This window comes from Ursus americanus, chromosome 8 (assembly GCF_024610735.1).
Source record: "Ursus americanus isolate L20-20 chromosome 8, mUrsAme1.1.p, whole genome shotgun sequence".
Lineage (NCBI taxonomy): Eukaryota > Metazoa > Chordata > Mammalia > Carnivora > Ursidae > Ursus > Ursus americanus.
In genome coordinates this window covers 29,277,675-29,295,384 of record NC_142134.1, presented here as the reverse complement: position 1 = coordinate 29,295,384, position 17,710 = coordinate 29,277,675, and the positions used below count along the sequence as shown (strand labels likewise).

Below are 17,710 nucleotides of genomic sequence, written 5' to 3'. Positions count from 1 at the left end.
ATTGGTAAATTAACTCCTTCTGCAGTTTTGATGATAGGACAAATAAAAGGATCTCCCCTCACTATAGTGTCTCTGAAAATAGGGAGAAGCCTGAAAATAAAGGTGATCTGGTTTGTACTAAAAATTACCACCACCTAACAGTGTAGAGAATAGAATTTCAAATGTTCTGAGAAAACAGCAATATAATTTTAACATCCTTGAAATAATTATCATTTTCCTTCTATGTGTTTATGGATTAGATCTCAAAATACTTTCTATAAGGAAAATCTTAGAAATAACATATGTCAGCATTTTCAGAAGCAATCTGATTTAATCACACTAACTGTGCACAGACGGCACCTCAGTTAGTGCCACATGTGACTTAAAAATCTGGCACAAAATTTTCCACATCCTTTTGTCACAGAAAGATACATGTTTGTTCAAAAAGGAAAGAAACCAAGCAAGTAGTTCTTAGATATGCCCCGGGGAACAATGAACAGCGTGGATGCAGAAGAACCTCAGGTCTTTGTAGCTTTGATCATCGAAACCATGTTTCAGTAATAATGGTTGAACCAAAAACGGGTTTCGTGTTAAGTGAATATAAAAATCCGGTTAACCATATCGATCATTCCCACTTATTGAGATGTTTACCCTGGGAACCCAAAGTATCTGTTGGGTTTCTTGGGCTCTTGACTATGTCAACAATATCCAGATGGAGGAGAATTACAAGCGCTTCATTTTATGCCGGCTACGGTAGCACTTTATAGAATTTCTGTAATGGGACATGACACCAGTTTTCTCATTATAATGAAGTGCCTCGAGTATTATAAATTTAGGCATATTAAATGGCACTATCTTTGGCCTACCAAGTTTTTTGGATTTATAAATTACTGAGTAAATGTTTTTATAATTATCCCAATTATTATTCTTGTTGTTAATATCTCTGCACTGAATGATGGGTTGTAGCTATTTTCCCAAATATTCAGACCTGAGAGTGTTGGAATTTACACCTTTTCCTGTGGGATTTCATAGTTTGTACTTCGTTGAGGAAAGAGAGAATAAGCAATTTATGTACCTGTTGGGGGCAGGATGTTGAAAAAGAACTGGAGATCCAGATCAGCATGAGACAGGAGATGGAACTGGCTATGCAGATGCTGGAGAAGGACGTCTGTGAGAAGCAGGACGCCCTGGTGTCTCTGCGACAGCAGCTGGATGATCTCAGGGCTCTCAAGCATGAACTCGCCTTTAAGCTGCAGGTAGGGCAAGTAAGAGGAGTACGCTCACTGGCTCTCTAAACTCCCAGGGTTCCCTGTGCCCCTCTCGTTCTCTAGAATCACATTTGACATAAAGAGGGAGGAGTCACATCTCATTTTGAGGCTGGCTGCCAATAAACCACTTTAGGAATCAGACCGTCATAGGATCCTGTGTTGCTGGTCTGGAAAGCCATGGCTGCTTTTCAAATTGTAGTGGGGAAAGAGGTCTTTTTTATCCTATGAGATAATTTCTACACTCCAGCTAACCTGCCACCTGAATTATGTATTCCATTAGCTTTTTTTCCCCTTCATTCCTTATTTAAATTTGATTTTTAACGTATGGTGTATTACTATTTTCAGGGGTACACTTTAGTGACTCATCAGTTGCATACAACACCCAGTGCTCATTCCATCACATGCCCTCCTTAATCCCCATCACCCAGTTACCCCATCCCCCACCTCAGTTTGTTTCCAAGAGTTAAATCTCCTATGGTTTGTCTCCCTCTCTAATTTCGCCTTATTTTATGTTTCCTTCCCTTCCCCTATGTTCATCTTTTTTTTTCCCGTAAATTCCACATACGAGTGAACTCATGTGGTACTTGTCTTTCTCTGACTGACTTGTTTTGCTGAGCAATATGCCGTTAGTTCTTACACTGAAATACGACAAATTGACGAACCCTCTGATGTTCATTTCTATGACAGAGTTGCATACAGCAATACTGATTTTAAACGTTGCTTTTTGTTTTTTTCTCCATTTGGGAATTAACTGGTATACAAATATATGAGCATTTCCATTTCTCTGTTTCCCACTTACCATTAGGTTCAAAAGCATGTGTGATTTATTTCAGGATTTTGTGTTCTGTGTGTATCTCTCATACTTCTTTTCCATAACAGAGTTCAGACTTAGGAGTAAAACAGAAAAGTGAACTAAACAGTCGTTTGGAAGAGAAGACTAATCAGATGGCTGCTACCATCAAACAGCTCGAACAAAGGTAAAAGTGGTATTTTTGAGTGAAACGTCTTGGGCTTTCAGTGCTCGACGGGAAGAGAATGTGCTATGCATTTGGCAAACAAAGTGTATGAAATTCTCCCAACTTAACACCAGACATGCTGGTAGAAAGCCAGTTAAATTTTGTGTTTCTCTAAGATGTCACTGAAAACATTTTTAAGAAACCTCAGCCTCTCGTGACTGTTTTGAACAGCAGAATGGTAATCCTTTTACATGATCCCATTTCAGTGACCTGTTGAAGGAGGGAGACCTACAAGGATGAAAGCACTTTTTAAAAACAATTTTTTAAAGGTTTTATTTATTTATTTATTTATTTATTTATTTATTTATTTTTGCAAAAGAGAGAAAGAGTGCGCCCCACGCATGCATGGCGGGGGTGGGGGGGTAGGAGGCAGGCAGAGGAGAAGCAGGCTCCCCGCAGAGCAAGGAGCCCGATGCAGGACTGGATCCCAGTACCCTGAGATCATGACCTGAGCATAAGGCAGACGCTTAATCGACCCAGCCAGGCGCCCTGAAAGCACTTTTAAATATGTCTGCAGCTGTTGTTTTATTCTTCACCACCAAAGTCTTGGAACGCACTGGTGCCTGTTACTGAGGGCACTTCTAACACTTGAACTCCGTTCTCTCCTCCCTCCCGTCTCTCTTTTCTCTCTTTCTCCTGAGCGGTTCTGTAGTGTCCACTGTCACCCCCGCCCAACATCTTAGATCTGTCTGTCTCTAGCTCTGTCCGCCTCCAACTCTGCCCCCCCCCCACACCCGTCTCTAGCTCTGTCCCCCTCTGAAAACCCAGCCTTGGGTTTTCATCCTCTGACCAGCTGTTTCCACCGAGTACCTACAATTCAGTCTGCACACATCCTCTCCCTGTGCTACTTTGGTTTCTCTTTGGCTGAAACCACCATTTTCTTCATGGTGACAGCTGCCAAGAGAAATGGCCGAGACTTCAAGATTGAAGAGCCATGGCAGCCAGTCATTCCACGTGGCCAGTCTGTGTGGCTACCTTGAACACCCACTGATCACCCTCTTACTTGAGCCAGACTGCAGATTGCAGGTCCCTGCGCATGCTCGCACTTCCCCCATCCGTTCCTTGCCTAATAGTTCCACCAGTTACGAAGGCCCTTCCGCTTCCCGCAACCTTGTCCTCAGATCCATCTCTTACGGTCAGGCTGAAATGCCACCGCCTCTCCAAAGCTTCCTCTGATGATTCTTCTCAGATAAAAATAATCTACCCATTTGTCCTTGTTGGAATTCCCCTAGCCTTACATCCCCACCTGTCCATACTGCTTACTTGTCCCCTTCTGCCTCACATTGTACCCTTTATATGTGTTGTCTTCTGATGAGACTGTAAGATCCTCCAGGTTACTTAATGAATTTTTTAAGTTCCCTCATTGGATCTATCTTAGTGCCATGAACATACAAGGCATTCATTTAGCAGATGCGTGAATGAACGGATGAATGGATGACTTCTTTTATTCAGATAATTCTTGACAAGGGAGGGTCCTGAATGGCACTGAATATTAATGGTAACTCACCGGTTAATTGCAAATTAGTAAATAAGTATGAAACTTCTGATTTGGCTGATTTTAAATTAAAAGGTATCAGTCTATCTAGAAAGTTCCCTAAGTGCTTACTCATAAGCAGTTATAGGTTTGTGATTTAACAATTTAATTTTGGTGTTCATAAATTGGATTTTTGAAATGTTGCATAGAATTATTTTTCAGTAGTTTTTTGACTTGACATTTGAAGTAGACAGAACTAAAATAATGGCTTCTTCAAGTATTAAGCTGACTTACTCTCTTGTTATTTTTGTCTTTCCCGTTTATTCATTTTCTCATTCTCTTTTCACTCCATTTTTATTTTTATTTTACTAATTTAGTGAAAAGGATTTGGTGAAACAGGCAAAGACCTTAAATAGTGCAGCAAATAAACTGATCCCAAAACATCATTAGGCATTTTGCATTTGGTCACCTCGCAAGTCTGATGTACAACTTGATTGTAAAGAAAGAAATCTGAAAGTTACCACATTTAAGCTCTGATTCTACGTAAAATGTCACCAAAAATTGACTCTGAATTTGTTGGACTTAAAAAAAAAAAACCAATTTGGTATCTAGGCCATGGGTTTTTTTCTTCTTTTTTATTTTCTCCCTAGAGTTAAAACATTTAGTATAAGTTCTTAATTAATTGCCAAATAAACTTTGAGAAATTACTTCATTGACCAATAAAACACACCATTAAAAAAAAGGTTGAGTTGACCAATAAATACACCATTAAAAAAAAAAAAAAGCCTAGGGAATGGACACTCTGTGCATATATTATTGATGCGTTTACAGCCCAGTCCCAGACAAAATCAGATTCTAGGTGTGCTGTCTGTACCAGCGAGCCTGCTCTGCCATTGCAATGTAATGAACTGGAGGTGACAGCAGTATGGACTTGGACTCTTCTAAAGTAGCTCTGTCTCCTAGGCCATGGCCCCTCTCCACTTTCCTTGTGTAGGTTTACTCCCCAAGCCACGGATAAGTACTTAGTATTTCACTACAGTTCTGTTCTCAGTAACCAAGATTGCTTGCAACTTTTTTGCCTTAGTGACTTTGGGGGGAGGAACCCGCATCCTTATGTTTCTTTAAAGTACATAGAGATAAAGTTAGTGATTAGGTAACTTATGATAACATAATAATGTGGAAGCTTGGAAAACCCTCCTAATATTTGTCATCTTCTACCTCTGCCATTTTCCTGCAATTCCACTTCCTATTTAGGTAGCTCAGAGAGAATAATTTTAATGAAAAAACTTGTCTCCCATAAAAACAAAAACAAAACAAAACAAAAAAAACACGGCACTACACCATTTTCAGATCTATCCTGCTTTTCCTTTTGGAGTAAAGACAACAAGGTATAGACATTAGTGATGGTTTCCCACCTGTCATTTCTAGAATATTGCTAGAAATATTTACATAAGAGTTTCTGTTACTTTCTGTTAAGATGGGGATTTGCTAATGGCTCTGGGAAACTAACAATCTAATTATTAGAAAACCATTTCAGCGTAGGAAATAGATACATGATAAACTCTTTATTATTATTTAGTCTAAAAATAAAAATTCCCAGTAGATATCCATACATAGTAATTAGCAGGCCTTCTTTTTCTAAGTGACCACAGATCTACCCCTTTCTAGGCTTTACATTGTAAATAACCCTATAAATACTTGGATTTTTTTTTAATGACTTCTGATTTGGGGGAACAGGCTTTACATAAGCCTTCATTCCTTCAAAAAGTCTTGACAAAAAATATTTTTTCTCATTTTGGTATGATTTGCAGCATTTCAGCTGCTTAGGTGGGAACAAAGATAACCCCCCTTTGCTTCCAGCTTTTGAAACTCTTTACCTTCTTCTTGGAAAAACCAGAATTAAGAGAGTAAGGTAGATTTCACGTGTGCTTCTATAGGTCCTTACAGACTTGAACCAAAGTCAAGTCAAAGAGCATATGACCAACCTCATGGAATTACCTGTGCTCTTGAACTTATTTTAGTTCTTATAATTTTGCACCTATTCTTATCTTCATCAACCTTTTGTGGTGATGAGTTGCCTTTTTTATGAGCATTTGGAAAGAGTGCTCAAACACTAAAATAAAACATTTTCAAGACTACAGGTAGCATGCTTTCCAATTCTATTCTATAGAGCCCCAGATGTTTCACCTCTTAGAACATGCTTCTTTATAGGTGCAAAGTTATGGGATATATAGAAGACAACATTCATTAGAATTTTCTAGAGAATATGATCAGAAATCTTACACAGGGCCGGTGCTGAGTTGTTTGTCCACTTAGTCACACACCACCTGGTAGGAATGGAAAAGGAAAGAGATGGCCAAACTCTGACAAAGGCTTTTCCTTAGAGAAGAACTCAGAGCCTAGGTAAGGGTTAATGTGTAATGTCAGTGGTTTAATATAAGTTGTGGTGTAGGGAAAGGACCAGGAAAATGTTCTGATTTCACATGTAAGAAGATAGTTGCCCATTTGCAAGTTCCAGTTATGTGTGTAAAGCAGAAATATAAGGTACCGAACCTATTAGGAAATAAACACAAACAAAAAAGTGGGTTTAACTTTAATTACTGTGTACTTGAGGTTGGCTTTGGATATGGATTTTCTAAAAAGTGACGTTTTATTGTTTATCATCTAATGGCTGTAAACTGTAGTACTAGAATAAAAAAAATGGAAAATCAACTTCTCTTCTGCCTGGTTCACCTTCATCTTGCTTTTCTTTAGAATTTGTTTCTTCTCCATCTCTTTTCCCCCCTGTATAATTCTCCTGTGTCTTGCAAAGCTTTTTTTTTTTCCCCTCCTCTGTCTCTCCACGCCTTCTTCCTTGGGTTGCTTTATTTTGTGTTGTAAACTTGGTCTTCCTCCCCACCATGGCTTTTGTTTTTTATCACAAGTCCATATGGCTCACATCCAGATTGCGCCAGGCTGAGCGAGGCCGCCAGTCTGCCGAGTTGGACAACCGGCTCTTCAAGCAGGACTTCGGAGACAAGATAAACAGTCTGCAGCTAGAAGTGGAGGAGCTCACCAGGCAGCGGTGAAGAGAGGGCACCAGGAGCTGCCAGGGTGGTCGTGGGTAATGCTAAGCCTAGCAGCAAGAGAAGGAGTTCCCATGAGCCAGCCCTCTCTGTTCTGTCTTTGCAATGTCCTTTCTCTAGAATTAGCTTTCGGGAAGCCTCGCATATATCAACATTCCCAAAGCTTGTCAACATGCTTTGCATTCAAAGAATGAGGAAATTAGAACCCAAGGTCCCAGATAAATAGAAACGAATAAGAGAATTAATAGCCAACATAACACCGATAATAATAGTATTCCCTAAATGGTTACTGTGTACCTCGAACTTCATGAAGCACTACACAGGCATTCAGTCCTAACATCTTCCCATCAGCGCTGTTAGTAGGTGATTGTATTACCCCCATCCTCAGATGAAATTAATTAAAGCTTAGATGGGTTCAGTTCGTCCAGACTGACACAGTTCAGCTAGTAAGTGGCAGCACTCTAAAAGTCTGTCTCTCTTTGACTCTAAGTCCTTAACCACTCTTCCATATTGTCTGTCAAATGAGACTCAATTCTTTGCTGAAGCCACTGACTTCAAACAAAGAGAACTTTGTTGTTGGATATAAAAGCACATGGCTCCTAAGGACACTAGTGGCTGACAGTGGAACTGGGCATTGAACATTAAAGAGAGACCAGCTAATTAAGATGAAATGGGACAACGGTGTTGGTGCTTTCTTATTGTTTCTTGCCGAAATTTTGTAAATACTGTCTTTTAATTACAGTAAATCCTACTAAATGTCATTCAGTTGACTACAACTCTTTCCTTATTAAGAGTTAATATTAAATACTGGTATTCAGAGGGGTGACCCTCAGGCACTGGGAGATCTTAAAGCACATCCCTTTTTTTTTTTTTTTAAGATTTTATTTATTTACATGAAAGAGAGTGAGCATGAGTGGGGGAGGGGCAGAGGGAGAAGCAGACTCCTTGCCGAGCAGGAAGCCCCATGTGGAGCTGGATCCCAGGACCCTGAGATCATGACCTGAGCCGAAGGCAGACATTTAACCAACTGAGCCACCCCTTAAAGTACATTGTTAATTATCCAAGAAAGATTAAACATATTGTCTGTGATTTAGTGTTACTGGTTTTACTATATTGTGTTTTAATACCTTAAAACCTGATTGTCCATATATATCTGGTAACTTTTTATTAATCAAGTATTAAAATTTAATGGCTGAGCTTTAAGAAAAGGGTTTGGCATTCTTTAGAGAATTTAAGTGTAGAAATGCAGATTTTGATCCTTTTCCTCTCCCGCCCATCCCAGGCACCAGCTTGAGTTAGAACTAAAACTGGAAAGAGAAAGAAGGTTACAAAACAACAGGAGCTTCCCAGGAAAGGGTTCTCAGAAGCCAGAACCCAAAACGGTAATATTTGTTATTCCCTTAGTCATTTACTTAATTTTAGAGGCTACCTCAGTGGGCCAGACAGTCTTCTCTCTGGAAACACAAGCTTAATGCTGTGGCCTCAAGTATGTAGGTGGCATACAAGACCCAGAGTGAACACAGGCCTTGATTCTCTATCTACTTCTAGATACTGTCTCTAACTTGATTTCCCATGGAAAAGAGGACTCATAACCATGATTTCCAGTGACCCTCTTACCCCTTTCACTTTAAGATTATTTGGGTGTCTTAACAAAAACTTGCGTTCCTTGGACTTCTGCGGGCTAGTATCTTTAATAATATGTTACAGTATTCCTTCCTAACTCTGAATTTCCCTTTAACAGAATTGTCTTAAATATGGATTTGCTTCTGTATGCCTCTTTCAGTATCATTGGGATTTCAGTTTTAGTATACTCAAGGTACTTCTCTTGGGAAAATTAAAACAAGCGGGAACTAGAGTTGCTTAGGGAAAAGAAAGTAATACAGAATGTTTAAAGAACAGCTGTAGAAGTTTCTACAGAACAGTCTTAGGAGAGAGGCCTCCAGCTCCTCTAGTGGTGAGGAAGCTAAAGTTGAATAAGACCACCTCTGGGACCCAGGAAACAGGAGCCAACCTCTTCAAACAGTAAAGTCAGAAAAGCATGAGATACCTTTTCTGTCAAAGACAAACACAGGAAAAAAGTAGCTTCTTTGTTTATATTATATATAACAAAGCAGACAACTTTCTAGCTGCTTATTTAAAATTTCTAGAGAAAGAGATGCTAATTTGCTGAAGAGTAGCAAATAATGGTAAAGAGAAATTTATTGTATAGTACTCATTACTGTGCAAAATACCATCCTTTTTGTAGCGTGCCACCTTTATTCAGTTTAGCGAACATGAAATGTACTTAGCAGGCCTTAAAGAGATTTACTTAAATTCTTGGCCTATCTTATCCTGCTTTTCCAGTGAGGCCTGAAGTTTCTCATTCTTGAATTGCCCTGCAGTAGAGGTTCCAGGCGTGTAAATATTGCATTAACCTCCTTTCCTTGACACTTGAATGGTCTAAGAATGTGCATTCTATTTTTGGAGGCTGATGGACAGCAGCTCAAGACAGACAGCAGTGTGTGTGCCGCAAAAAGAATTTGTCACTAAAACTGCCCGGGCGGAGCTTACAAGCCTTGGTAGAAATGCACTTTGGAACTTTACATTGGTCCTTCAGAGTAGAAAACTCCTCAAGTTGTATGGGCTGCGTGAGTTGTCATGGCGTCATGGCAGCTGCGCGACTGAGTGTCCAGAGGATGACGGTCTGCCTGATGTGGCGGTGCTTGGTTTTCCCAGTTTTCCAGAGCTCAGCTGGGAGTGGGGGTTGGAGACAGATAGAGATAGAAGTAACTAAGATCCCCTAAGAAGTAACTGATACCTTGAGGTCACTTCATAAATAAATAGGATATATTCTGAATTTTATTTGAATTACAAGAGTTAAGAAGGAAATATCTACTCTGAAAAATCATTTTTTGCAAACTCTATCAGAATAATTTGTTAAGAAACTACTTAGAGCAAAGAATGAGGGAAAATAGCTTGGAAATTAAATTCCGTCCCTAACAAAAAAGCTGCTTAATTTTATACCTAAGCTAAGACAGTACAGAAGAAAATGTCTGCAATGTCATCACTGTTAAGCATTCTAAATAACTAATAAATTGGGCTGTTTTCTTTTGGCAGGATGGGAAGCACAAAATTCAAGAGGAAAATGTTAAACCAAAAAAGGCCCTGGACAAAAGCCACAGGTGTTTGTTAATAAAGTACTAACAAAGATATAAAGCTATTTTGGGGTGGTGGAAAAGAGGGAGCTTTTGATATGTATTGGCAACGGCAGAGACCAGACACTGACTTGTAATAGTAATACTCCAGAAAGACATTTTGAAGGGGGAGTGAATAAATCAACCAGAGAACACATATTAAACCAAACCCACTTAGTCCATTTCAGAAGTAAGAAGGGTGATCAAGCTGTCCTCTGACTCTTCCCTGGTTAATCCCCAGACTCAAACGATCACTGCAAAGATTATTTCTCATCTTTACTGGACTGGTATCACAAAGGAGCAGTTCTTAGGTCCTTAAATGTACTCGAGTATGGCTTGTTTCCACCTACATGCTACGTGAAAGGCGGCTATGTTTCAAATCCTCTAATTTTCTTTGTGTCCTTTCTCTTAAGGGTCTCAAACAGCTTAACTGGATGCCTTTTTCTTAACTCTTCATCTGATCTGCTCACTATGAAAACCATAGGATTGTTCAAGGAAGTTGACTTTTAACAATTACTTCAGCAGGTGGAAATATAACAAAGTAGTACATAGTACCACTGCATTAAAAAACGGAGGGCCAACTGTGTAACCCTCTGGAAGAGCCAAAACCATGGAAACAGTGGTTGCCAGGGGTTTCGGGGGCTATGCATGGATGAGCACAGAGGACTTCTTAGGACAGTGAAAATACTTACTTGGTACTGTAGTGGTAGATACGTATCCTCCATTTGTCCAAGCCCTTAGAATGTACAACGCCAAGAGTGAACCCTAATGCAAACTGAGACTCTGAGTAGGTATGATGTGTTAATGTAGGTTCATCGATTGTCACATCGTTTACCCCCTGGTGTGGAATGTTGATATTGGGGGAAGGTGGGAGGGCAAGCAGAGTATATGGGAAATGTCAGTACTTTCTGCTCAGTTTTGTATGAACCCAAGACTGCTCCCCAAATCAGTCTAACAACAACAACAGCAAAGGTTAGTAACAAGAAAGATACCACAGAGGGGTTGGAGAGCGCTATACAGCATACATTTTTGGCAGCTGTCCCTGTCCAGGCTTTGATGCCTCGAGAATGGGGTAGTGTGTCACCTGAGCAAAGTCACTCCTGGGGAAGATAAATCACACTGTCCCAACAAAAGACTCCTTATGCAGGTCCTTGGCCTCTAAGACCAGAACGATTCCAAAGCCTTTAAGTTTACTCCCTAAGAGAGCATGGTCTGGTCCGGAACTAACCTTAAACTACCCTACAGACCAGCATGGGCCACTGAAAGAAACCAGAAAGGCTATAAAATTAACGAGGGCTTAAAAGAGTCTTTCAGAATCAGCCCCGTTCCAGACTAAAATCAAGTCATTTACAAGCACTCAGGAGCACCGTCCACGCCAGCCTCTGATTTCGGTCCTAGGAAGATAAGACAACACAACCTTATATCTATATTGCTCTCTGCAGCTTAAATAGTGTGTTTCACATTCATTATCTGCTTAAAAATGTAATTCTCCGGGTGAGAAAACGGAGGAGCACAGAGAGGCATGATGGCACACCCAAGTGGCCTCTACTTATCATGTCTTCTTGGTTGAAGTCCTTTGCTCTACATAATAGCTGCTTCCTGAGCCTGGCCCAGCCAGAACAATAATCCTAAAACATAGGTTTCTTGTGGTCCAAGGAACAGCTTGGAAACTTGGTCACGCTGGTGGTCACGCTGCCCCTCAGTGGAAGAGAATCAGAGCCACTGTGGATCTGTGGCTTCTTATCCCCAGAACTGCTTCTCCTCTTAAATTCTGTTCCAAATTGGGAAAATCGGGGTGAGCTCAGCTAGGTCTCAGGAAGAAATAGTTCAGCTTGAATGGGTACTGCCGTGACGATCTCATTCATTCCTCTTGCCCTGATTAATTGGCTGAAGTTCATATTTTCAGGACATTTGGAAGAGGGGACTAATACACGACATGTAATGGGTAGATTTCTTTAATACCATAACGGAAGATAGTAAAATGAATAGCATTGGCCATTGGAGTTTCACAGGCTGGGATACGAATGCTAAACTATTTTCTTGGTAGTAAAAACAAAGCATGCACTATAACTCCAAGTCTGTCTTTAAACAGGAACCATAATGTAGGTCAAGGGTCAGATTCTGCTAATAGACTTAACAACCAAAATTTCCTCTCCTTGGGGGTCAAGATTAACAATTATGCCAGTCCCAGCAACATAAAAGAACCATGGTATTGCTTTTTCTGTGCTTTTGAAATGATTCATATAGAAATATAGTAAGTGTGCTGTTTGTTCCTGTTTTTAATTTTCCATCGTAGGCTGCAGGCTCACCGTGTGGATGAACAGGTAATGGAGTCTCCTGTCCTCAGACATCCTGTACGAATTCTGTAGTTGGCTGGACCATCCCTAGCTGTACACAGGCAGCGTGGAAAGTCGCTGAACGCACACAGGCCCCTGGGGCCCATCCTTTTAACAGTATCCTTAACAAACATGCATTTGCCTGAACCTGTCACCGGAAGTAGCAGAGCTCTGAGAGTAACTAAGTAAACAGCAGGTCTCACTCCTTACTAGAAATTCTCTTTGCCATACTGTGGGACCTGACAGAGCTCACTCTACCTCTTTTTCCCTTGGTTTTCCCTTCCATAAAACAGAAAAAATACTTCCCGATCACTGGGAAATAAATATAAATGGTTGCAAGATACTTTGCAAACATAAGAGGATACGACAACCACACGAGAAAGATGATAAACGCGGCTATGACTGAGCCACCCTGTCATTTATCCAGTGAGATATAAAAAAGCCTACTGCTTTCCATTCTCGATGATACAGTAGGACAAGAGGGATGCGACTTTTTTTAACTTTCTACTTCACACTTGTATCCTTGAATTTTCTTCTTATAAATAAAATTGCTTTCCTTTTTTATAAAAATGAAGAGTTCCAAGGATATTGATGGGATTATCAGAGCTGTATTAAGGTGTTGGAACCATATGTAATTTGTTTCTTTAGTTTCCAGATAGTCTGTAGTGTGGTTCTCCTCATTTTGTAGCTAAAAAAACGAATATTCTGAAAGTCTTAATATTGCTGGGGGTAAGAGAAACTAACAGGCTCCATATGTGGTTTAGGATCAGCCGCTGCTATCTGAAAAGCCACAGACGTGTCAGCTGTGCCAGGAAGATGGCAGCCGAACGAAGGTAATAGTGCTGTGACCCAAACAGGTTCTTCACGGGGATGTCCCTTGCAGTAATAGGGATTTTGCTCTGTAGAGTACAGAGCGGGGAGAAAAGCAAAAGGAAGCAAGCGTTTATAAAATATCTCTTTAAAAAATAGGGTTTCTTTTTTTTTTAGTCATAGTCATGTCAATAAATCTCCATTAAAATAAATATAATTTTTTAAAAATAAATTTATAACTAAATGTTTGAGTGCCTATTGTGTGGAGTGTGCTATTTCACGCGCTGGAGAAAGAGTAACGAACAAGCATGGACCAAGTAAGTCCCTGTTGTAAAGCTTATCTCCTTTGTGCCATCAGTTTATAGATGGAGGACCTTGGGCTCAGAGATTTTAAGTATATTTCTCAAAGTTACCCAGGCTGCAACCTGACTTTGGCCCCAAAATCTGTACTCTTCTAATACTTCATCCTGCTTAGAACAAATCAGATAGTTTTGGGGGAGGGGGAGTCTTTGAATTATTTGGAGAATCAGCCTCTGCAAGGGAAGTGAGCTCTCCACCAAAACCACTTGCTTTCCCCCTCGGATCCTCAGGGGTCTCTGGCAGAGCACCTCCGCAGTTCCTTAGAGTGGGCAGAGTGAAGGAGTGTTCGGATACAGTAAGTGATCTGAGCCAGATCCTGACCCGCTCGCACTGGTACCCCCCTCATGTAACATGGTGCCCATTTCATTGTAGATGCTCAAGAAATGGACAAATGACTGTAAGAAACAAGTGCTTGGAAGAGATAAGGAAATGTGCCCCAGTTCTGGATTGCAACATGCATGCTGCCATTTGTGATCTTGCTGAATTTTAACAAGCAAAATTATAATATGACCTAGTCTTAAATAAGCAGAATCAGATAAAGATGATCTGCCTTTATAGAATTGGTATGGGAATTCTAGAAATATGTCCCAAAATAAAGAAACTGCTAATCCAGTTCTGGCTTTTCTAAGCCATGCAGAGTAACTGCAGTATGTCAGAGGAAAATTCCTCTTGGGCTTTCAAATAAAAGTGACCCCTTACCTCTACTGCACGCTCAGGAAGGTGAATTGTTTGGGAGACAGTGGCATCATTAACGGGGGAAATTACTCTCCACAGCCGTTATATTGGGACCCTTGGAGCTACTGTGTGCACTACCCGTCACAGCCTTACCAGTGACACTGCTGCCCTGCTGCATGATTGAAAAGGCTTCATTAACAGACTAATTTCCCTATAAAGAGAATGCAGGAAGCTGCGCTCCTGCTGCCCTGATAGCCCGAAGGGTGCTTAGAGAGCATTCTCGGAGAGCATTAAGTGTACCAGTGTATTAGGAATGTGCTGTTTCGGTTCATGCTCACCCAATTTTTAATCCTAGGCTGGCTACCCCATCCGCTGCTAGGTCACTCACTGCCTGCCTTATTTGGAGTATTCTTAGGTACTTAAAAACTAATTTTAGAATTAGCCCACATAAAAGTGGATGTAATGAATGAAAGTAGTCTAAAGATAAATTATTTGTGTATTATCTGTTCTTCAGAATTCTGTGGCGCGGCTTCTCCCTGTTTAGATCTAAGAATTAGACGGTAAGCTTCTTTGTAGACAGAGATGGTATTTGGTGAGCTTCTGTCTGGCACGTAGCAAACATGCGGTCAATACTCGATTGGGCGTTGAGCAGTTACCATATTTGGCCTTTGTAGCCCATGCATCTGTGTGCTCTGCCCTTCTGTTTCCCACCTAACCTCCTCTTCTCCTTGTAGAACGTGTGTAAGAACTGCAGAGGAACTTTCTGTAATGCCTGCTCAACAAACGAACTGCCTCTTCCTTCAAGCATCAAGCCTGAGCGAGTTTGCAATCCCTGCCACGAGCATCTCATGAAACAGTATTCCACCAGCCCGTCGTGAGACTCGAAGCCAAGACCTGGACCGGTGTTTCCCCCCGTGTTAGATGGCAGGATCTCCTAGAGCCCAGAACTTAGAATCAACTCCAGCACTGATAGGAATGATTTAAATAAACCAGGTCCAGGGAGAAAAGGCAGTGGTTGGGGGTGCTGGAAGTTTTGCTCACTTTCCCTAATGACTGTATGAATAAAAGTTACTCAGTTGAGCCTCTCTCTTCTAAATCTAAACAACCCCACCTTGAAGGCTTTATTTTATAGCATGTCTTTGGGGGAGCTATTCATTTTTATGAATAGTGATTACACTGGCGTGGATATAATAAGAGAGAGGGTCCATAGAGATAAGAAAAAAGAAAAATTATCATCACCCTCTATTACATTTGCAAATTCAAGGGGGAAAGATAAATGTTAACTGAGATCAAAATGATAGATGTTTTGTATCATCCCCAGGTGCTGCTAGACAAACGGTTTCCTCTTCACCCCCACTAACTACCTCTTTAAAGTATCTCTACCAAACTGTGAACCCAAACTCAGGGAAAAGAAATGAAAGAGTAATATAAATTTTGAATGTACTTAAAACAATGTAATTTATTATAGTTTCAGGACCAGAAAGGTCCTGGCCTCCAAGTGTTTTCAATATCAGAACAAGAGGAACATTTACATTTGCCATTTCTCCACTTAACGACTTCAAAAGTAAATATCTGCTCTTTTCAGAATGTCCTCCTGCAAAATAAAAGCCAACTCCCTTCCTAGGCCTTCCCTGCTCTCCTGAGTCATAATGAAATTGTGTTTTAAAGATAGGTTTGACTTCTACAAATAGGAGGTGGTATTGAAAGCAAAGCTTAGTCAGGTGTAAAGTAAAATTTAATATATCCATGGCTGAGATCAGTTAGCTCAGAATATTTATTAAATTTTCTTGAATAAAGGGTACCTTCTTCTGAGCCAAGAATTAGAACTGGTAGACAGGTTTCTTGGCAAGTGAGATACTTAAACATCTCTTCATAACAAACCCTTTGGGGGAAAGAGGGGGGAAGCCCATTCCACAAGGGAAGGAAACAGTGGTATGTGCTATTTTGATTATGTTACATGTGTCTAGATTGTCGATTCCAATTCAGACCTAAGAAGATATGATTCTGTAACTATTTAGGATTCTGGGGTGGAAACATCCTGGAACCATGATACTTGATAAATTCTCCTCAAAAGGGTTATAGCCTGGGAAAGAGTTGTTATTCTGGAAGTCTGGCCTGTTACATGGTAAAGCTGAGCTTTAAGAGTACTAGGAAAAAATAAAATCTAATAATTCTAGCCTAGGTTGTTGACTTTTTTTTCCCCCTTTAAATAATGTGTGTGTGTGTGATTCTTCAACTTATTTTTGGCCACCTACATGTTTTGAGCACTATTCTAGGTGCTACAGGTAATAGGGGGAATTATCCTAAATTAGCAAAAGCTATTTTATAATTAGTTTTGAATCAGATTGAAAAGAGGTAGCTCTATACCTGGAATGTGAGGAAGAATAAGTAATTAGCCACTTGAGATTTTATCGTGACTTACACATAAAGCTGCTTAGCCTCTTTTTTATTCCAACAAAACTCCAAAGATCTCTTAGTAGTGCAGCTGTCTGCAAAAGCAAGGGAACCAAGTCATGAATGCCTTGACTTCATGTTAGTTCCATCTTCCTTAAAAATTGTGCTTTCCACTACTCAGTGTAGCATCAACAAGAAAACCATTCTTAGGAATAAACAACCAAAGAGGCAAAAGACTTGCACACTTAAGACTACAGAACATTGCCTAAAGAAATTAAAGATAACAAATGGGGGGACACCCCATGTCTATGAATTGGAAGACTTAATACTGTTAAGATGTCAGTATTACCCAAAACCATCTACACATTCCATATAATCCTATCAAAAATGTCAATATTTTTTGCAGAAATAGAAGCATCCATCCTAAATTCATATGGAATCTCAGGGGACACCCAAATAACCAGAACAATCTTAAAAAAAATGTTGGAGTTCTCACTTCTGATGTCGAAACTTAGTACAAAGCTACAGTGATCAAAACAGTTTGATTAAAAAATATATATATATGGTACTGGCCCAAAGACATAGACCAACAGAATAGAAGAGAGAGTTTAGAAATAAACCTTCACATATATGGTCTGATGATTTTTGAGAAGGGTGCCAAGACCAAATGAGGCTTAAAGGACAGTCTTTTCAACAAATATGAGAAAATTGGATGTTCACATGCAGGGAATAAAAAAAGTGGGACCTCTACTACAACATATATAGATATTAACTCAAAATTGTTCAAAGATCTAAACAAATGAGCTAGAACTAGAACTCATACGAAAAGAAAACAGGAAAAGATTTGTGACATTAGATTTGGCAATAATTTATTGGATAAGACACCAAAAGCACAGGCAACAACAACAAAAGTGACCTGGGTTGGACTTCATCAAAACGGTGGAGAAAGTGGAATTCCTGTGCATTGTTGGTAACAGTGCAGCCACTGCAGAACAGCAGGACGGTTCCCGAAGAAATTACCACGTAATACAGCAATCCCCCTTCTGGGTATACTATACGCAACAGTGAAAGCAGGGACTCAGACAGATCTATACACTTGTGTTCATAGCAGCATTTATAATAGCCAAAAGGTGAAGCAACCCAAGCGTCCACCAATGAAA

The 17,710-nt window shown here is 40.1% G+C and overlaps 1 protein-coding gene across 11 annotated transcripts in view; it reads left to right on the top strand.

The window, feature by feature from the left end:
- RUFY3 (RUN and FYVE domain containing 3) overlaps nucleotides 1-16,332 on the top strand; it is a 75,244-nt gene extending 58,912 nt beyond the window's left edge. For 5 of the 11 annotated variants that reach the window (XM_045789164.2, XM_087864098.1, XM_045789173.2 and 2 more), the window contains 8 exons: nucleotides 1,068-1,235; nucleotides 2,127-2,224; nucleotides 6,682-6,801; nucleotides 8,085-8,184; nucleotides 9,899-9,963; nucleotides 12,272-12,299; nucleotides 13,076-13,144; nucleotides 14,891-16,332. In XM_045789164.2, the coding sequence (XP_045645120.1) occupies nucleotides 1,068-1,235; nucleotides 2,127-2,224; nucleotides 6,682-6,801; nucleotides 8,085-8,184; nucleotides 9,899-9,963; nucleotides 12,272-12,299; nucleotides 13,076-13,144; nucleotides 14,891-15,034 (792 nt within the window). In that variant the 3' untranslated portion in view covers nucleotides 15,035-16,332. Of the gene's footprint in view, nucleotides 1-1,067; nucleotides 1,236-2,126; nucleotides 2,225-4,114; nucleotides 6,450-6,681; nucleotides 6,802-8,084; nucleotides 8,185-9,898; nucleotides 9,964-12,271; nucleotides 12,300-13,075; nucleotides 13,145-13,853; nucleotides 14,717-14,890 lie in introns of those variants that run through there. The other 6 variants (XM_087864101.1, XM_045789203.2, XM_045789208.2 and 3 more) reach the window with 4 other exon arrangements.
- Nucleotides 16,333-17,710: the final 1,378 nt, after the last annotated feature.